The sequence below is a fragment of the Daphnia carinata genome, chromosome 3 (genome assembly GCF_022539665.2).
Source record: "Daphnia carinata strain CSIRO-1 chromosome 3, CSIRO_AGI_Dcar_HiC_V3, whole genome shotgun sequence".
Classification (NCBI taxonomy): Eukaryota; Metazoa; Arthropoda; class Branchiopoda; order Diplostraca; family Daphniidae; genus Daphnia; species Daphnia carinata.
In genome coordinates this window covers 52,696-71,175 of record NC_081333.1, presented here as the reverse complement: position 1 = coordinate 71,175, position 18,480 = coordinate 52,696, and the positions used below count along the sequence as shown (strand labels likewise).

The 18,480-nt window shown below is 40.8% G+C and overlaps 6 protein-coding genes and 1 long non-coding RNA gene across 9 annotated transcripts; 4 read left to right on the top strand and 3 right to left on the bottom strand.

Moving 5' to 3' along the window:
• Positions 1-58: 58 nt before the first annotated feature.
• Positions 59-1,387, bottom strand: LOC130692803 (malectin-like). The gene is made up of 4 exons (XM_057515883.2): positions 1,185-1,387; positions 902-1,110; positions 594-834; positions 59-527 (listed from the first exon to the last, which is right to left on the bottom strand). Exons 1-4 carry the CDS (start codon positions 1,333-1,335, stop codon positions 280-282), a joined length of 849 nt encoding a protein of 282 aa, XP_057371866.1. The 5' UTR covers positions 1,336-1,387; the 3' UTR covers positions 59-279.
• Positions 1,388-1,589: 202 nt separating this feature from the next.
• LOC130692830 (ragulator complex protein LAMTOR4 homolog) lies at positions 1,590-2,186 on the bottom strand. Its single transcript, XM_057515916.1, has 3 exons — positions 2,050-2,186; positions 1,856-1,976; positions 1,590-1,788 (listed from the first exon to the last, which is right to left on the bottom strand). The coding sequence occupies exons 1-3, from the start codon at positions 2,110-2,112 to the stop codon at positions 1,691-1,693; spliced, it is 282 nt and encodes a 93-aa protein (XP_057371899.1). The 5' UTR covers positions 2,113-2,186; the 3' UTR covers positions 1,590-1,690.
• Positions 2,187-2,223: 37 nt separating this feature from the next.
• On the top strand, positions 2,224-4,896 carry LOC130692790 (cilium assembly protein DZIP1L-like). The gene is made up of 8 exons (XM_057515867.2): positions 2,224-2,388; positions 2,449-2,684; positions 2,757-2,858; positions 2,922-3,242; positions 3,304-3,354; positions 3,415-3,779; positions 3,838-4,360; positions 4,433-4,896. Exons 1-8 carry the CDS (start codon positions 2,247-2,249, stop codon positions 4,688-4,690), a joined length of 1,998 nt encoding a protein of 665 aa, XP_057371850.2. The 5' UTR covers positions 2,224-2,246; the 3' UTR covers positions 4,691-4,896.
• Positions 4,897-5,373: 477 nt separating this feature from the next.
• On the bottom strand, positions 5,374-8,811 carry LOC130692797 (WD repeat and SOCS box-containing protein 1-like). 2 transcript variants are annotated; one of them, XM_057515876.2, is made up of 8 exons: positions 8,649-8,811; positions 8,133-8,197; positions 7,186-7,378; positions 6,639-6,871; positions 6,459-6,568; positions 5,927-6,200; positions 5,615-5,867; positions 5,374-5,543 (listed from the first exon to the last, which is right to left on the bottom strand). In XM_057515876.2, exons 2-8 carry the CDS (start codon positions 8,191-8,193, stop codon positions 5,375-5,377), a joined length of 1,293 nt encoding a protein of 430 aa, XP_057371859.1. In that variant the 5' UTR covers positions 8,194-8,197; positions 8,649-8,811; the 3' UTR covers position 5,374. The 2 variants fall into 2 exon arrangements, with proteins under 2 accessions (XP_057371859.1, XP_057371860.1); XM_057515877.2 differs by lacking the exon at positions 8,649-8,811 and adding an exon at positions 8,370-8,495.
• A 533-nt stretch (positions 8,812-9,344) lies between these two features.
• LOC130692833 (GTP-binding protein 128up) lies at positions 9,345-11,208 on the top strand. The gene is made up of 8 exons (XM_057515919.1): positions 9,345-9,507; positions 9,571-9,736; positions 9,823-9,953; positions 10,039-10,278; positions 10,356-10,524; positions 10,594-10,723; positions 10,803-10,925; positions 11,018-11,208. Exons 1-8 carry the CDS (start codon positions 9,466-9,468, stop codon positions 11,118-11,120), a joined length of 1,104 nt encoding a protein of 367 aa, XP_057371902.1. The 5' UTR covers positions 9,345-9,465; the 3' UTR covers positions 11,121-11,208.
• Positions 11,209-11,832: 624 nt separating this feature from the next.
• On the top strand, positions 11,833-15,627 carry LOC132087705 (uncharacterized). The gene is made up of 5 exons (XM_059494488.1): positions 11,833-12,047; positions 12,129-12,532; positions 12,597-13,757; positions 13,828-14,324; positions 14,393-15,627. Exons 1-5 carry the CDS (start codon positions 11,919-11,921, stop codon positions 15,448-15,450), a joined length of 3,249 nt encoding a protein of 1,082 aa, XP_059350471.1. The 5' UTR covers positions 11,833-11,918; the 3' UTR covers positions 15,451-15,627.
• A 301-nt stretch (positions 15,628-15,928) lies between these two features.
• On the top strand, positions 15,929-18,229 carry LOC130692780 (uncharacterized). Of its 2 annotated transcripts, none has more exons than XR_009420677.1 (8): positions 15,929-16,051; positions 16,685-16,958; positions 17,024-17,157; positions 17,235-17,318; positions 17,405-17,592; positions 17,682-17,760; positions 17,827-17,959; positions 18,064-18,229. It is a non-coding gene; the product is annotated as an uncharacterized LOC130692780 (long non-coding RNA). The 2 variants fall into 2 exon arrangements; XR_009420678.1 differs by having other exon boundaries at positions 17,654-17,760.
• The last annotated feature ends 251 nt before the right edge of the window (positions 18,230-18,480 follow it).

Here is an 18,480-nt window from a genome sequence, read left to right as displayed (position 1 = left end):
TCAGTAAACGACCTCTTTCAATAGTCAAACAACTACACATGCACACACCACACAACCCAAAAATAAAAAAAAAAAAAAAACGGAAGAAAAACAGAAAACGTAAAGAATATATACTGGTTATTTTTCCTGGGATTTTTGCCACGTATACTGAAAAGATTAATTGTTGTTTTCAAGTCGCCGATGTCATTTTTGAGGACTAGGGCCAGTTCAGTTATTTTTAAGCCTTCGTCGTTCAGCTAAACAGAGAGCAAAGGGGGAAAAAAAAAAAACGAATTGTCATCACAGTTTGCACAGGCAAAAGAGGAATGGTACGAACGCGGCTATCGCCACAAAAATCGGCAATAATGTCGACGTTTCGTCAGTGTAGGGATTGGCGATTTTCGGTTGGTCGCGTTTCTTTTTCGGACTAGTACTGCTTGTGCCAGACGGTTGTGGAACACTCGACGGCTCATCTTTTTCGATCGGTTTTTCTTCCACTTCGTCTTCATCTCCGTCGCTTCCAGCCAATGGAGGTAACTTTGGCACATCTGCAAAAGAGTTTACAAACTCATTAGTTTGCTGGAGAGATAAGAATCATTTCGAAAAGCAACTACCTTCCAATAAACCCTTCATGACATAGATAGCGTTGACTTTGGGGTTGTCTTGGTTGCCCTTGATGAATTCTACCCTGACCTTCTTGCCCACGAGCTCTGACTCCTCGTCGTTGACCAGAATCTTACCCTTCGCCACTCTAAATGGAATGTATTCATCATGAGCCACAGCCTTGCCAACCTTCTCAAAGATGTCGAGGTAGGAGACTATCGTGTGCACTCCGTTCAAGGTGACGTCAAATACCTGCAAAGACGTGCATTGATTGCTTGTAAAGATGAGTTTGCCAACGAGACATCAACGCAAAGCTTACCTTCATGGAAGGACTGTTGAAGTAGACTTCGCAGAACTTGAGGACCAAGACGTAGTCACCATCTTCGCTGACTGGAATGTCATAACCGAAATTGGAGTGATGATACCGTTCTGTCTGATACAGAATGGCATCCGGTTCAGGTACTCGACCGATATTCAAATACTGTCTTCCGTAATCGGAAGCTATTCCTGTCTTTCCCTCCAGCGGATCTGTAATAGTAATCGTTTTGAATAGAATGGGATCCGCCGGCGGTTTGTAAACAAGAAGTTGACGGACGGGTTACCTTTTTGGTATTTAATTCCATAAATATCAACGTGACTGTCACCACCAGCGTTGACAGCAAATATAATTTTCCCCAGTCCTTGAGCGGAGTGAATTATGGAAAAGAGGACAATTAGATAAATTTGGTAAGCAAACAGAACCGGCTTGTCCATTTTTTTTTCCCTATTTTTTTCTTTGAGATCCCTGAACCAGGTGTGCCGTTGCTATGGTGACGGGAGGGAAGGACGTGGCTTGCGGTCTATGGCTACGGGGAAAAAAAAGAAGCCTCTTCTTGTTTCATGTAAAAATTCGGCTTTTCATTTGTGCTTTGGAAACTTGGAATAGATGTACATTCATTGGACAGATCCAAGTTATACACCACGCAGTATGTAAAATATTTTTAAGCTACTGATACTGTTTAAAACAATTTGTAATATAAATGTATATTTTTGTAATTATACATGAGTCATATCAGCCAGGGAAATTTATTGATAAATGGAAAAAAAAATAATAATAATAATCAGTAGTTTAGGCAATGACCTCACTAGAAGGTGAGACTAGTCTTTTGGCAATGTGGATTCTTTTATTGGAGAGACAGACAATGTAGCAATGATCTGGATAGTTGACTGCAATTAAAATGTATTATTAGTTGACGGCAAACTTGACATTTCTATCTAACTTAGGCAGACTCACTTGTCATCCTCTGAAATCCATCTTTTGCATCAGCAAGCCCTAATTCTTGTTTTTGAGCAGCTCTCAACATTTTAACGATGATACTCCCAATTCTCTCGTCGTTTTCCAGATCTCCATTGGACTAGAGTTAATGGCAACTGATAAAGAGCCAGACGGAAAAGGTACCTTATTTACGTTAATGAAAAATTACGTACTGCAATAACTGCTCCATCCTCATCAAGTAATAAATAACCCAATTGGTTTGGTAACGAATCCATTTTCTTGTTTTGACGGATGACGCTGAAATGTCGACCAGCAGAAGACGTTTCTCTGACTAGCCGTTCCCAAACAATCGGACGACAGCGTTGCGGAAACAGAAAAGGGGGTGGTTTCGTGGTTGCTATGCGACCACATGGCAAGAGGAAAAAAAAAAAAAAACAAACGCGCGCCGAAATTTCAAGGAGATAAAATGGTGAACATCAACGAAATCCAATTGAAAATCAACGACTCTTTCGTATTTCGAAGATTTGAGAAAATCGATTGGAAGCAAATTGGTAAAACCAGTTTTTTTTTTTTTTTTATGTTTCATACTTTAAATGAACCTTTTGAATTAGCATCTTTGAACATGGAACAACTCAAAGTTAGTAGAGACTGGGACATTATTGAAAAAAATTTGTGCAATATCCTGTGCTGTCACTTGGAGTCTGAATTCAAGCAATCTGACCTTGATCCTAATGTCTGCAAACTGTTTCAGCTGGCCCAAATTAGCATCGAGTACCTGTTACAGATTAGACAACAGATTTTGACTGAGCTGCAGAAATGTGAAGAGAAAATGCAAACTAGCCAGTTGGTAATCAAACAAAAAGCTAACGTGGTTTTTCATCCTGAATTCATTGGGTTTTATTTGTTGTTTGAATGGCAGTCTCTAGGTGAAGCGCTAAAGGCAAAAGAGCAAGCTGAAAAGAAACTTAAAGAGCTTAAAAAAGAAAGTAAAAAACCAACTAATCAGCAACATTATTACAGGGTATGTATATTAATTGGTTCTGTTTGAGCAGAGGTATGAGCATTGTATATTCTTAAACCATAGTGCCCAGCTTGTCCCAAAACCTTTTTCAATGGAGAATACCTCCATGGCCATTGGCAGAGACGACACCCAGAATATGTTACCGTAATCTCATCAAACCCAGCAGCAACAGCAGCAAGGGTGTCACCTGTCCAGCCGTCAACACCAGTGAAAGAAACTTTTTCCCCTGTCCCACCAGTAACAGTGTCATCACCAATAAAAACATGTGATACACCAGGAGAACCTTACCAGAATAAAGAAATCAGCGAACTCAAGGAACGCTTGCAGTTGGCAGAAGCCCAGTTACAAAACGAACAACAACTACTTCATTCCGTTATAGAGAAGGTATGACTAAAACCAATTGCTATTTTAAATGTCAAGTCTCAATTTCAATTCTTTCTCGCAGATGGAAAAATCTAACGTTAATTTACAAGACATGCTCGCCCAAGAAGTTGAAGTACGTTAGAAAGAATGTAATTGATAAATTGCATGTGTAACTAATCGTTTTTATGGTCAGAAAATCTGTGCAACGTTGCAGGAGAAGAAAGTTGAACAGCTAGTCATTCCAGCAGAAGCTCCTTATTCTCCTCAGAAAACAGTCCAGTCGTCCAGCGTTCAAACGACACCGCGAATGTTTCATGAACCTGAAACGCCAGCTGTCACGTCGCCACTGCAAAGAAGTCACATTACAAATAAAACTGCCACCCAGGATGTTATGACCACTCCAACTCCATCCGTCCGGTCCGTCTACAAGTCAGAGTCAATGAGCTTGACTCAGATTAGTGGAAGCCCCCAACAAGAAGATAAATTTTTAAGCCATTCGTCTCCTTCATCAAGTATTGGTGAACACACTAGCGAAGATGAGAAACCTCGCATCGAAATGTAAGGAAATTAATAGTTTGATTCAGTTTCGAAATTTATAGACCTTTCAATCTTTTAGGGCAAAACCGGAAAAGAAAAAAGCGGTTCATAAAGTGAATCGTCAGGTTTTGATGGATCGTTTCAAAAAGACGATTGAGAATGCCCTGGGACAGCGGATGCAATTGCTTGGAGTTGACGTGAACCGCAAAACTCTCTCCAACTCAACATTTCGTCTATTGTCGGAGAAGCTGAAATCAAATCAAACTGCCGATTATCTCCAGATGCGCAATCGTTTCGAATCGCAGTTGAAGGAACGTTTAAAAAATATCCAAGTTAAATCTCCGACAAAGAGCCACGAGAAGCCCGTGAATTCAAAACCACTCCTAACGGTGGCATCTAATAATAGACAGAAACGGCCAAAAATGGAACAAGAACATCCGGTAATCACGACTCCTGTTCGGGCTCCAGTGCCCACTCCACGATCCAGGAATCAGATAACAGAACCGCCGACCTCATTATCTTTGATGGCTCGAGATGGAGAAGCTCATTCCGTACTTCCGTCTTGCAATGTCAAAGAACTGACTGCCCATCTCGAACGTCAGGTTTATTGCATTTTGGAAGGACTCTTTTCTTCTTTTTTCTTCTTCTCCGATTTGATATTTCAATAATTACAGATCAACGAAACCGTCCTGGTTGATCCGCCTGTTAATAGTGTCAACATTCTTCGTAAAGCGGAGGTGAAAGAACCGGAAAAAGCGGAAACAGAAGAAGACAGTTTTTCGTTTTCCTCGTTGGATGCGATCTTGACGGAGTTGAAGAAACCCAACAGGTTAGCAGGTGAAACAGCAACGCCATTGAGCGCAACCAAATCCGTTCAATGGCGCGTTCCAGTTGAAACTGCTCCTGACGAGACCTTGTGGGACTCGCCGTGATTATTTGGTGAGAAGAAAATTTTCTCTTTCTATTTGGTGGGCACAGTAGATAAGAATATTACCAGCACAAATGTTTAGATTTATTTGTCAGACCATCACAGCATTTAAAGCAACAGGCGCATAGATAAAAAGACACAGCACATGAAACGCTTTGAATGATGTCTGGCAAACATGGTAAATGTTACAATTTTTCTTTAAAGGCTGAATATCGTTAAATGCGCGCGTGTGGTAAATAATATACTGTGAGGAAACAAACGAAAGAGATAAAAAAAAGAAGTCTTAAAATTTTAATTTATAGCCCCTCCTCCTATAATCGCGTCTGTAAGATATGACGAGGGTATTATTATCATATAATATGAATCATTATTTAAACCAACAATTTCGAATATTTCACAGGAGGAGACATCAGAAATTGATGGGAGTCAATGCACTGCATTGAAATAAGATAAAACCCAGACAAGTGTTTATACACGTCATCGTCTGAGAGAAAATAGTCAATGCAATATACAAGTTTTCTTCTACAATTCTTTTTTTTTTTTTTTTTAAACTTAATTTTACGTTCATCAGGGAAGATTTCCGTAATTTTTTTTTTTTTCTTTTCAGTTAATGGCGTTTATATAAGGAAAATGCCAGGCCCCCCTTCCCTTCGAATGAAGAAAGAACACACGCACACAGAGAAGATGTTTAAACCCAATCCTGGTATTTCAGGTAAGTTTTTAGTGGAGCTGGAAGAAGTAATTGGTCGATATTTGGGGTGGCCAGCACTTGGCGCCGGACAGCCATTCGAGCCAAATGCTTTAAAGAAAAGACCACCTTTGGTGCCAGGTAGAAAGACACGCGAGACTCTTTTGTCCTACACAAATGAAAAAGGGATGAGCCTGATGTCCTCACCAAAAAATAAAAATTCAGTTAAATGAAACTTACCCGACGGCAAAAACGCGACCCGAAGGCGAGAAAGTGCAGCAGACCATCTCTTCATCGCCCTGAGCAATGGCTGATGGATCCACCTCCGGTTCCAAGAGATTCCAGAAACGGATGAGTCCGTCATCCGAGATAGTGGCCGTTTGGCCTCCATTACGAGCGTAAGCCACGCCTCTGACCCATGATCCATTGGCTCCGGAGGCAAAAATTGGCCTTGGCGGTGGGTACTGGTGACACAGCTCCCTCAGCTCAACCCCTGTACCAGTTCATTTCCACGTTTCAATTCGTCGTTAAAACGTAGCGAGTATCAATGACCTGTATAGGGGTCCCAGAGGATGACTCGAGTGTCCCAGGAAGAGGAAGCCAAAATGGCCCCATCGGGCGAGAATTCGCAGGCGCTGACGTTGTGATGATGGCCAGTCAGCGTCCGGGCCAACGAATAGGTGACCATGTCCCAGACGAGAATGGATTTGCCGACGCCGGCCGAGGCCAACAGTCGGGCGTTTGGCGACCAACAGCACCAAAAGATTTCGTTCGAATGTCCCTTTAAGGTTTTGAACATGTTGCCATCGTCCCTCAGGTCCCATACCTAATGGGGAGAAAACCATAATGAATGAAATGATTTTTCTTTTCTTGTCTCGACAGATAAAAACCGGATTTTTTCGGTTGTGTCATTTAAACGGAAATGCGGAGCAGACTGTGAGATAAAAAAAAAAGGGGAAACCCGATTGAACTAGAACTAACCAGTTAAAATGAGGCTACTCTAATAGTAAGTTGTACTACTACGTCGTCATTTTCTCTCCCTACCAGATAAGTTTTCTAGATAAATGTAGTAAAGTGTCATTACTTTAATGGTTCGATCAAGGGAGGCGGAGACGAGACGGAGCGAACCGTCCGGTGCAAAGGCCAAATCACGAACGGCTTGCGTGTGATCCATCAGCTCCAGCAACTTGCATCCTTTTTGTATAGAATTCAAATTAAACGCCCGTTTTCATTGAAATAATTTTGAAGTGATAGGCTTACTCACCAGTGTAAACATCCCAGATGCGGATGCGACCGTTGACGTGACCCGTGGCAAAGACGAGCTCTTTATTGCTGAAATCGAACCGGGTCCAGTACTGGCGCTGCGGCGGGTCGGCCAGTTGACTCTCGGGTGTTCCGCTACCAAATCCGGCCGAATTGACGGGCGAGCCGGCATCGATGCAAACCACCTGCCCTTTGATTTCGTTGCCTTCATCGTCCGTGTTGTCCAAAGATAGCCTAAAGCAAACATTTGAAATTATTATTGATTGGAAACGAGTCGAGAAACGTGATTGGATAGAAACTAAAGCTGATGCAATATCATAATGAAGGAGGGGAAAAGTCGCTGTTGCCCAGCACACTTGTCATTCGAGTTTGCACTTGATAAAGCATCACGCGAACCTGATAGGGCCAGCTCACAGTTGCCGTTTTAACAAATAGGAAAATGGGAAAAACTAAAATTGAAGCGAAATTCAATCCGTGACATTCTGAACATCAGTTTCAAATGTCACGCAATCAGATCTGATATAGAACAAAAAAAAGATGTCCCTTACAGGCAATTTTTGAATCGGTTCCACGGGACGATGAGGACTCGGCTGGTTCCGCAAAGCCAAGCGAAACGTGTTTCATCGGGAGCAAAGATGACGTGCCAGCATTCGGCCACATGACGACGGGATCGGGCCGATGTCAAAGGTGGCGGCGATGGTCGCGGCGCCGGGCGAAGCTCACCTACTTTCACCACATGAGCTGCAACATGACAAACAAAACAAAAATGCAGGTATTTCAATAATGAGATAAGGGACTCTGACAACAAGGATTTAATAATACAACTCCTGCTCAAATATCGGACGACGTCTGATTCCTTGTTGGGTTTATCTTTGGGTACATTGTGCGTCGCCTAACTTTTCTTTCTTTCCCCCCAAAAAAAACTCTCTAAAAACGAAGGCAAAGTTAATTTTAGGAAAACTAACCGACAGCAAAGAGAATGGCCAAAAAAGCACCGCCGTGAAAAGCGCGAGTGGGAATTTACGGAAAACTGGCATTTCCGTGACAACAGCTGCTCCTATTGTCATTTGGCGCCGAATGTACATTCCCTTCCAGTTCAGTTTGTTTTTGGGAGGGGCAGCACGAGACTTGGCGCGACTGTTTGGCGGCGGTTGAGAATGCGCTGTGCGTGAATCACGAGGCTATTTTTTTTTTCTATGTTTCTTAGTTCTGCCTCTCTTTTACGACATGTAGACAAGCAAAAGGAAAGCCTCGAGGCCAACAAACTCGTGGCTGTCTACTTGATCATTATTTTACAAGCGAAAAAAAGAAAAGAAATGTGTGTTAGGAGAATAAAAGATATCTGCGTCGTAGTAGACTATTTTGGCCGCGGGAGAAAGGTTAAGTGACGTCAGTGGAGGACGGGTAGAATAATATTGATCGTGCGGGAGTGACTGGGAAGAGACCTCTGTTCGATGAACTCGTCGTTTATAGGATCAGCAGAGAAAAGACATACCCAAGTCCTGAGGAGTTTTCTTCAATAGAGGGCGGGGTCCGTTATTGGTATCAAGCATCATTCACCTAGATAAATATAAACACAAAACATCAACCAGTTGACACAATAATAAACTAAATTCAATGTCCTCCAAATTTGGAAGACTACGTGACTGCCAACACGAGTTTGGTTAACCAACGTCCAAATCCGATTTTAATCACAATCGCCAAGTCTTTGCATTTATTAATCGAAGTTTACCATCCCCAGAGGCGTCCGCCATGCTGTCAGCCTTGGAGATCCATTCCCACCAGAGGTATAATCGCCATCACAAAATAAAGATGGCGATTACGACTCCCTTTCCAAGTAAAAACCAAGGAATTTTCAAATTCCAAGTAATGAATGTTCAAATGACACACACACAAGTTTTCCGTGTCCAAATAATATACACGTGACTGCAATCGCGCGTCACACAAACAATAATGCACAACAAAACGCAGGCGCAGTAACAGTCATCAATTTAACATCACGTTCAATTACCTGAGGAACTTTGGAAGATGAAACTAGTTTGGAAATAACTATTCCTCGACGTTACAATTTTTCAAGAAAAAAAAACTTTTGTGCAAAAAAAAATGGAAACAATATCTTTTAATGTGAATTACAAAATCACTCGAGTTTCGTTTGGCAATATAACAGGAAGGAATTAATGGAAGTAAGGAGAAACACGTATGATCGTCACGACTGCGCTGAACTGACTGACGGGAGAAAAGCGAACTGAGCAACGAACCGGGCTGAAGCCGTTGGAGGAAAGGAACCGCAGGGCACAACAATAAGTGTTGTTTTTTTCCCGTTTCTATTTTCGGAAGACAAGCCACGTCTGGCGCAAGCGCAGAATAAGCCACTCAAATTTATTTCTTTATAAAACGGAAATATGCATATTTAACCTTGCAAATATAGCGTTGATTAACGCACCTCATACGATTTGTTCCATTGCTCACTTTCCCTTTACATGGTCATTTAAAACAGGCATTTTCGAAGAACGTTTTTCATGCGTTATAACACTTTCTAGAAAATACTTGGTAAAAAAGCCTCTTGACAATAAACTAGTTTTATTCAGTAAATCAGTGAAGGGGGGGGGGGGGATTTGTATTCTCTAGAATTTTAATATTTCGATTTTTGAGATCTGTCAATTATCCCGATCTGGCGATGCTGGTAGGAGTAGCAGACGACATGAACGTGTCACACTTTTCTTCTTTTCCGACGGATTTGTCGCCGTGCTAGGCATTTCTGCTCCGAATTTCGGATTTTCGTTCTGTTGTTTGTTGTCTCAATTAAAAACTCCGATAACAACTGAAAAATGAGTGGAGTTTTGGAAAGAATTGCGGCCATCGAGGCTGAGGTATGATTTCAATTATTGACCTGGAATAAATGTCACTTTGACTTCTATGGTTTTCGTTTGTAGATGGCCAGGACGCAACGAAACAAAGCAACTGCTCAACATCTTGGGCTGCTGAAAGCTCGTTTGGCTAAGCTCAGGAGAGAAGTACTCACACCAAAATCAGGTGGCGGTGGCCCTGGCGAGGGTTTCGACGTTGCCAAAACAGGAGATGCCCGAATTGGTTTTGTTGGTAAAAATTTTCATTAAGACAAGTGGCAAACTAAGGCTGATACAAATTAAGCATCTTCTGATCATAATCATTTGTTTTGCAATCAGGTTTCCCATCGGTGGGCAAAAGTACGTTGCTCACCACGTTGGCAGGAGTTTATTCAGAGGTTGCAGCCTATGAATTCACCACATTGACGACTGTCCCTGGTTGCATCCGTTACAAGGGTGCAAAAATTCAGGTACTTAACGTTGGCATAGTTTTCTTTTTAAAAAAAAATAATGCTTTTGATATCTTGCTATCTTCCTTTTGAATTGGATGTTTAGCTACTAGATTTGCCTGGCATTATTGAAGGCGCCAAGGATGGTAAAGGTCGTGGTAGGCAAGTCATTGCTGTGGCCAGGACTTGCAGCCTCATCTTTATCGTGCTGGATGTGCTGAAGCCTCTGCAGCACAAGAAGATTATTCAGCGTGAATTGGAAGGTTTTGGCATCCGCCTCAACAAGCAGCCACCCAATATCGGCTTCCGTCGTAAAGAAAAGGGCGGAGTCAACCTTCAAACACTTGTAATCTATCCTTGAAATTTCGTTGGAGGTTTCTGTTCTTATCTGCTTTTGTTGGTTTTTTTTTTTTGTCACATTAGGTACCTCAAAGCGAGCTCGATCTGGACATTGTCAAAACCATTTTGTCTGAGTACCGAATTCATAATGCTGATGTTACTCTGCGCTATGATGCGACGGCCGATGATTTGATTGATATTATCGAGGGAAACCGAGCCTACATCCCTTGCATCTACCTACTAAATAAAATTGGTACCTTTTTTCCTTTTTATATTTGTCAAAAAAAATCTATAAATTTTGAATTGTGTGTTCCTTAAACAGACCAAATCAGCATTGAGGAATTGGATGTGATTTACAAGATTCCTCACTGTGTGCCCATTTCTGCCCATCACAAGTGGAACTTTGACGACCTGCTCGAGAAAATGTGGCAATACCTAAAACTGATGCGAATGTGCGTTAATTTTTAGAGCTATTAGTTCGTGTTGCTTAAATTTACATTCTAAAAAAAAAAAAAAAATCTACTTCCACAGTTACACGAAACCCAAGGGACAATTACCCGACTACAACTCGCCAGTCGTCTTGCAATCGGACAGGTGCACCATGGAGGATTTCTGCAACAAACTTCACCGGACCATCATCAAGGAATTCAAATAGTAGGCGGTGATGCCGTTATCGTGCAGCCATTTAATGGGCAGCAAAGTTCATTGCTATTTATGGTGAATTTTTTCCTTTCTTATAATTACAGCGCTCTTGTCTGGGGATCTTCTGTGAAACATCAACCCCAACGAGTTGGAAAAGATCACGTCCTCAACGACGAAGATGTCGTGCAAATTGTCAAAAAGGTCTGATTGACGTGATTAAGCGACAGATAAGCAACTGTCACCCGGGAACACTGACGTACAGGAGAAATAAATAAAGTGAATTGTTTCTTCTCAACCGTGTCTTTATAAAATTATCAGAACATGGCAGAATTTCGTCATCTGCCAATCGATCTCATTACTGTTGAAGAAGCAGAGCATAGTGTGTGAATAGGTTATTTCAGTTTTGTTTGCTTATGCAGAAAAGCTGAGAGAAAAAGTAGAAAACGTCATTCTGGAAAACACCACAGCTGAGGCAACGAAAATGTAGTATTTTGCCATTAAAAAGTGGGAATATTTAATGAATCATGCAGTATCGTTCGAAGTTGATGGTTATTTTAGCTGTCATTTTGCTATTGCGTTCATGTAACGCTTAATTTATTGTTGATTTAGGTGACGTCTTACAGTTAGGGTACAGCCCAAAAAGTGCAAGATTGATGCATTTTTTTTTTCTTCGCAGTTGAAAAATATGCTGTGAGGCTTAGCCATTTTAAAAACGCATTTCATTAAAGATTTTTATTTACATATTTTTTCTGGAGATATTTTTCGGTTGAATTTATATGATCTTACCATTATTAAGAATCTGACTTCGTTGACCCTAGTCGCCATTTTGAAAAGTGGCCATTTACAGTCAGGCATGTTACAGCATCGCTAATGACTCGCGTTTTTTGCTCGGCGTTAAAGTGAAAAAACGATGTTTAATCTGTTCGCACCCAACTAGTCAGTCCCTACATTGTCTTGATTTCAGTTAAACTATAAAACTGAATTGTCTGAACGTAAAGGGTTAGCATGCATATCTCTCCAGCTCGTCGAATTATTTTAGAGATTGCATCCCCAACTTTTTTCCCTTATGAAAGAAGTGGATCACGTAATGTTCTGCAATTGTTCGACGCTAGACCAGCAGCGACAAACATTAAGGTGTTATTTAAATATTGCTAATTACTGTGAATGCAAGGTCATTTACCAGACTAATTTCTGTTCTTACCCTCTGCAACGTAGACCTTGTTTCTGGGGTGTGAGGATCTTCAAAAAGCTTTGGAGACAACTGTTTCTCAGTCTATGAATCCAAGAACACTGCATTACCATATCACTGGAACTTGCTTAACAAACATTGCAAGAAATGTTTTGATGGTGAAAATAATTTCATCGCCTGAGTTCGACCCTGTGAAAAATGAAGATCTCGAATATATATGGGAAGTCTGGTATGGTGTGTATTGGAGCAGCCCAGAGATGAGTTTGAGATTCAAGACTGATATTAAGGATCTCTTGAATGGCAATCTTCCTGCAAATATGGAGGTCCACCCTGGTAAATGCCTCCAATCACTCAAATGGGTGTGGAAAGAGTGGTTGTTGTTGGTCGATTCCAAGAAATCTGACAATATTGAAGCTATACTTCATGCCAGGTAAAAGTCCTTTATGTTGATTTCATAAGATTCTTCCAACTAGCTGTATTATCATTTGGCCTAGGTCAGCTGCAAATAGGGCTGGTTGGTGTGCAGGTCTGTCTAAAGACATGACAGAAGAGGAACAAGATTTTGAGCTAGTTCGTCGTATAGCTGTTCATATGGGGGTAGAGCACTTTCCGGAGCCTATAAAAACTGCCGTAATTTTCGAAGCCCATAATTTTTTTTTCGAACTGGACAACGGCATCCCGGGTGGATGTAAAGGGAAATTCATTAACCCGACACTATTAGAGACGAAAAGCAAGCGCTGGATTGTGCATCATACCGTTTCTCCTTTCAACAGCTATCTTCCATTGCCTCTTAATAATGCATTAGATCCGCATAAGGCCGCTGAGGGCTGTGCGGTAACACACTACTGCCAAAATGTGTTGCTGAACCAGCTGATTCTGTATCGACAGAAAATGGAAAAGATCAAGTGGGTTCTACACATGGGAGATCCTATTGAACTCTGCTTCACATTGACGGAAATATTTGACGTTATTGACTGTTCTGGATTGTCGGATGAAGTTGGACTAGCTAACATGCTCAGCGCTGCCGGGAAAAGACTTAGTGAAGAAGCTGAATCTGTCATATTTGTGGAAACCAGTTCATGGTCGAAGTTTGCCCCAACTGTCGTCTGTTACGTTGAAGAAGCTCTTTGCGCACCCCTCGCCATGCTGCCGACTGTCTACGGCCTGAGATTAGCTGATCCACTCCCTATTGGCTCTTCAGTTCGACCCGAAAGTTCAACCAACACAACTGTCTGCCTTATCTGGAAAAGGACTCAATCATACGAGAACGTGCGACCGAATTACTTGGCATCCTTAAACCCATGGTTAAAACGTTTGGCTTATCGCTGTTTCTCACCCAATCAACAGCAACAAACACTGGATGATATATGTGGAACGGAATGCTACACTCCAATGACTTTCTTTTACATAGCTGGATCAGCGGCCCAGCGGATGAATAGGGGATTTGATGGCTTCAGGCAAGTTCAAGAACTCTCCACAGAATTGGACCCGTGCAGCCTATTGACCTGGCGAACGTTTTCCCAATGGGTGTGGCTTTCCATGTTCCCTCGCATTGCAGATGCTCATCTAGACCCAGAAGCAGCCGATCGTATCCGCCAACATCTTGCTCAAATGGCGGCTGTTTTGCTGTTTTCAGCCAGGGTGTCTTTCGATCGGTAATTTTCTGCGCCAAATCGTTACATTTTTTCAAAAATTTTATTATGTTTTAACCTTTTCTGAATGCAGTATAGAGATGAAAGCATTCTATGAAGCCAAAACCAAATCGATGGGACAACCGAAACTCCGTCTGATTTTGTTACCTCACGTCGTTTATGGAGATTTGCCCATGGACAAGCCACTGGACATTTCCCAATATGCCTCAGTGGCTCATTGCATTGACAATATCCTTCTGCATTTCAACAAAAATTATACTTCTGGCTGGGTTACAGTGTCATTTCCCCTCATAGCCGACCATGGATTAAGTGAAACTCATAGTGGAGTCATCGTCGATATTCAAACGGGACTGCCACTCATCCCCCTTGGTCCTGTGCGTTCACTTCAAACGGAACCGTTCACTCAGTCATATCCCTTTGCTGATCCTGGGCACACTTTGCCGGATGAACTCGCTGACCCAACACCCTTGGACTCTATTCCTTCCATGTCAATAGTTGACTGCCTTGAGACGGAATCGCAGTACATCGTCACTATCTATTGTTGCTATAAAGATGAACGAGAAGGCGAAGGTGAGTTTTAAATGATGAACTAGTGATTTTTTTTTAAGTATCAGCGTAACGATGCCAATGTTTATTAGGGCCATTGCAATTTGTTCCGGGTCTCTCTTGGATTATGGACCATCAACCGCCTTGTGAGTCTGTTCACCACATCACCCTGATAATGGACCAACCGTTTGATTCGCAAACGTTGACGTTCGCAGTGCCATTTCCTTTCATTGCCGAGACAGTAGTGGCTATGCCTTACAAACCCGGTGAGATTCGGCTGTTTTTCGAAAAGGCTGTCTATGAGCCATGGCCTGCTCAATTCATCAGTCGAGCGGACAGAGTTATTGGGGATTTTTTGCTTAGAGATTTGGATATTCATCTTGAGCAACAATTTGACAACATTCCAACATCATCTTCGAATGCTCTGCATCAAATTCGATTGATGATATCTTGCTTGTTTCGTCTTGTTGTAAAGGACAATCACACTTTCTTTATGATCGCAGAACTAAATGCGCCATCTAGTGACGACGATTCGAGTGAACCGGATTGGTACCTCCGAATTCATTTGCCAATCGTGTCCAATAAAACTGGCAGCCCCATGTTGATGCTATCAGCTTTCGACAGCAGCTTAGCCCCGAAACTAGTTCACAGGGGGAAGATGTCGATTCACGACATAAATGCGGATTTCCAGCGAATTTATACGGATGATGCCAATAAGGAGACGAGGTCTATTCCTTGTTTCGTAACTTCTACAAGAGAAGAAAGTCGACTGCTTCGCTATATTTTGCGACTCAATTCGACAAAAATTGGCAAAGATATTCAAGAATATGAGGCCATCCCATTTTGGCCTTTTGGAGAAAACAGTCCTTGGCTGGCCACGTTTCTATCTCCTTGCTATGCGGACCAACCTCGTCCTGTTTCAGACATTTGGAGCCAACTGTTACTTAAGAATGAAGGAAAACGTGGCGAAAAACACAAACAACTCGAAGATATTACCGAGCATCAATACATTTGTGCCAGTTGCCATCAATCAACGAAGAAAGCGAAAAGATGTGGTCGTTGTAAAGCCGTTCACTATTGTGATGCTGTCTGCCAGAGAAAGAATTGGACCAAACATAAAAGGATTTGCACTCAAGCTGAAAGTAATTAATATTCAATTCTTTTCCCGTTACTCTTCAATTTCTAATGTTCTCACTTGTATTCAGTGATGATTCGTTTTTTTCTTTATGGTTTTTTTTCGTCAAGTAATTCGTTATTAATTATTAACAACCCTTTGTTGCTGTTTAGTTTGACTAGAGGTTTTCTTTATAAACAAGGATGTATTCCGAAACTCATTTTCCCTCGTAGCACGGAAGCGTTCCATTATGTCATGCAGAACTTCATCTACCAGCACTAAAGTATGTGGCACGTTAAACCACAATAGCACAGCACAAGGTCCTTGAGGGTTGCCAACTAATCCCTCTGGTGAGGGTTGCTACCTAATCCCTCTGGTGAGGAATTCTGTCGTTTACAACGTCAAAATTTATCAGTTTGCTATGTATCCAGAAGTAGAGAGATCCTGCAGCATTGTAGATAGTGAATAAGCGGAATGGAAGAATAGGTAGAATTAAATCATTAACTTGGCAAACGTTCGATGTTAAGCATTTTTATTTCTTATGTATTCCTGACACATGATTTTACCAGCCTCAATTCAATGAACAGTAACAAAAGTTACAAAGACAAACTGCAATCCAACAGCATTGAAAGTGTTGGTAAGTAAAATAAAAGAACTATGTTTAACGTTGCACACAAAAATCTTAATAAAAGTGTTGTATCATTGGATACAAGACAATTGCTTACCATTTGCTGCAAATACGAATTTTGCTCTTGCCTAAAACTACCAGCTACCATTATTTTGAGTCATTTTCATGTGAAACCCTATTTCCTGCTGTCTTGATTTGCATTTCGGGAAGTGTCAACCATTCTTAGTCTGTAGGCTACGATCAATTTAGGGTGAGTTACTTCCAAGCATTGACACCATGCATCTCCTAGTAAAATCTTAATTAACATCAATCCTTTCTTTGTAGAAGTTAGATTATTCAAAAGCAGAAAAGGTAATTTTTACTTGGCACATGAATAAGTTGAGTATGGTTGTCACCCAGGAGATTCAAACATTTAAGTTTTCATTAACATTTACTAGACAGCAGAAAACTGTGTTGGCAAATATTTTCAAGAATGCAGATTATATCATTGGCAATATATACATCCAAATTCAGGAATTTAGTTAATTACTGAGGCATCAACCTAAGTGAAGTCTTAAGAATTAGTAATTTTAGTCAAATTGTAAATTCTCACTCAACAATTGTCACTTTCATTGAATCCGCCATCTTCTAAAATGACGACAGGGTTATCGGTGTGACCCAGGAACTGAGCCCCGCCACCGCCCCGTTGTAGAAAATGTCTCCCTGTCATCCCGTGATTGGCCCATTCCAGGCATGGGGGAGGGTGGTGAGCCCCGAATCACAGCCAGTCAGGTGTTTAGGGCCGACTACTGCTTTCATGTCGCATTACGGCTTATTTGGAAAAGTATGACAACAAGGCATAAGGAATTTTCTGGCGCTTAACTGACAAGAAAGAAAAGGTCTTTCTTCATTCGGGCGCAAAATTTTTAGTCAAGAGGTAAGAAAAAAAAAATATCCGGTAACTTAACATAGGTTAGGGTTAACGTATAACTTAATTCGTAGATTCCTACAAGGAATTTCCGTTTATTGGCCTGTCTGAGAAATGCTGTTTATTTCCATCTCTTGTCAGACAAAAATGAAGCAGGGCATTCAAAAGGGCAGTTTTCTTCTCTGAATAAACATCCAGTATAAGCAAGGTGAGCTTTAAAATGTGGATCCGTCCGCCGTAGCCTTCCTAATCCAAGTGATTTTTGTCATGCCTGAAATAATGAAGGAAAAAAGTGTCAAATCAGGCTTCATTTCCGCTCAGTGACGTGGACTATGAACAATACATTGTTGGGAAAATTCTCGGCCTGAGGTTAGTTTGGAAATTTATCTAAATTTAATATGTTAATATAAATTGACTGTCTTGTGATTATAACTGAATCTGAAATGTCATATTAGGAGAAGGATGGTGAAGCTGGGTATTTGCTGAAAGGGATTGGTGTTTCAAACAATGGTAGCCCAAGAAAATCTTTATTGTAATAATTTGATTGCAGCATTCAAAAGCAAACGTCTACCGTTGAATGAGAATCCTGAAAACAAGCTAAGCCAAGAGAAGAAAAGTGGAGAAAAAAGGAACTTAAGCCCAGGTTTGTTTCAAATTCTTAACTAGAAGCAATGAACATCAAGATGTGGTCAGTAAATCTATAGTTTTCTCCATGTTATTATGGATGCCCAGTCTTCCAACAGGATTTGATCGAAATGTAGAGGCGAAGACAATTTTAGGAGCGAGCGATGACGGTGACGAAACTATATAGGTAACCCTATTGTTTTGTTAAAACTTCTCCATGTCATTTTCAAGTGAGATTTTTTTTTGCTTTTAGATAGTTGTAGTGATGTGTAAAGAATGGTGGTTACAGGGCAGGAGAGTTATTCTATTATACAGTCCTGTTCCATTTTTATTATAAATTGTCTTTTTAGCTGCTGAATGTAGCTGGAATATGAAATATTGGAATGGTAATTATAAGAAATTTGGCTTGCTATATCTAGTTTTATTTTTTATATATTCATTACTATATTTAATTGTTATATTTTAAGTATATTGTTATGTTTTATTACAGGCTGACCAGAATTACAAACACATTTTTGCAGCAGTTTTTCAGCGATAACAATGCTCAGAATAATTCGGCTGAGTATAATATTTTTAACTAGCAACAATGAACATTGAATGATTGTATTCTACATGGCATTATAGCTGCCCAGACTTCTAACAAGAATTAATCAAAATGTAGGTGAAAATTTTCCCATTTTTGTACTTTTAAATTACATTAAATAAATTATGAATTTGACACTTAATAAATATTTAATATGAATTATTGCAATGTTAGTGTTTGTTAACACAGATTGTTTAGTTTTCTGGGTAATGTTTTATTTTCTATATTGTGTTATATTTTATGTTTCTAGGCCTTCTGATCGTGTTGTTACTGATCAGATGTACTAACACATTTGAATGCTCAGTGGTTACTGGTTTTGGCTTT

Excerpts from the sequence above, each read along its gene's own strand:
- LOC130692790 (XM_057515867.2), top strand. The coding sequence starts at position 2,247 with ATGGCAAGAGGAAAAAAAAAAAAAAACAAACGCGCGCCGAAATTTCAA. Across the intron at positions 2,389-2,448 it reads AATCGATTGGAAGCAAATTG|CATCTTTGAACATGGAACAA; the intron begins GTAAAACCAGTT and ends CTTTTGAATTAG. Across the intron at positions 3,355-3,414 it reads TGCTCGCCCAAGAAGTTGAA|AAAATCTGTGCAACGTTGCA; the intron begins GTACGTTAGAAA and ends TTTTATGGTCAG.
- LOC130692833 (XM_057515919.1), top strand. The coding sequence starts at position 9,466 with ATGAGTGGAGTTTTGGAAAGAATTGCGGCCATCGAGGCTGAG. Across the intron at positions 10,279-10,355 it reads GAGTCAACCTTCAAACACTT|GTACCTCAAAGCGAGCTCGA; the intron begins GTAATCTATCCT and ends TTGTCACATTAG. Across the intron at positions 10,724-10,802 it reads TACCTAAAACTGATGCGAAT|TTACACGAAACCCAAGGGAC; the intron begins GTGCGTTAATTT and ends CTACTTCCACAG.
- LOC130692797 (XM_057515876.2), bottom strand. The coding sequence starts at position 8,193 with ATGATGCTTGATACCAATAACGGACCCCGCCCTCTATTGAAGAAAACT. Across the intron at positions 6,872-7,185 it reads AACCGATTCAAAAATTGCCT|GCTATCTTTGGACAACACGG; the intron begins GTAAGGGACATC and ends TGTTTGCTTTAG. Across the intron at positions 6,569-6,638 it reads CATCTGGGATGTTTACACTG|GATGCAAGTTGCTGGAGCTG; the intron begins GTGAGTAAGCCT and ends CTATACAAAAAG.
- LOC130692803 (XM_057515883.2), bottom strand. The coding sequence starts at position 1,335 with ATGGACAAGCCGGTTCTGTTTGCTTACCAAATTTATCTAATTGTCCTC. Across the intron at positions 835-901 it reads TCAACAGTCCTTCCATGAAG|GTATTTGACGTCACCTTGAA; the intron begins GTAAGCTTTGCG and ends ACGTCTTTGCAG. Across the intron at positions 528-593 it reads CATGAAGGGTTTATTGGAAG|ATGTGCCAAAGTTACCTCCA; the intron begins GTAGTTGCTTTT and ends ACTCTTTTGCAG.
- LOC132087705 (XM_059494488.1), top strand. The coding sequence starts at position 11,919 with ATGCATATCTCTCCAGCTCGTCGAATTATTTTAGAGATTGCATCCCCA. Across the intron at positions 12,048-12,128 it reads CAGCAGCGACAAACATTAAG|ACCTTGTTTCTGGGGTGTGA; the intron begins GTGTTATTTAAA and ends TCTGCAACGTAG. Across the intron at positions 14,325-14,392 it reads AGATGAACGAGAAGGCGAAG|GGCCATTGCAATTTGTTCCG; the intron begins GTGAGTTTTAAA and ends AATGTTTATTAG.
- LOC130692830 (XM_057515916.1), bottom strand. The coding sequence starts at position 2,112 with ATGGATTCGTTACCAAACCAATTGGGTTATTTATTACTTGATGAGGAT. Across the intron at positions 1,977-2,049 it reads AGGATGGAGCAGTTATTGCA|TCCAATGGAGATCTGGAAAA; the intron begins GTACGTAATTTT and ends CATTAACTCTAG. Across the intron at positions 1,789-1,855 it reads TGGATTTCAGAGGATGACAA|TCAACTATCCAGATCATTGC; the intron begins GTGAGTCTGCCT and ends TTTTAATTGCAG.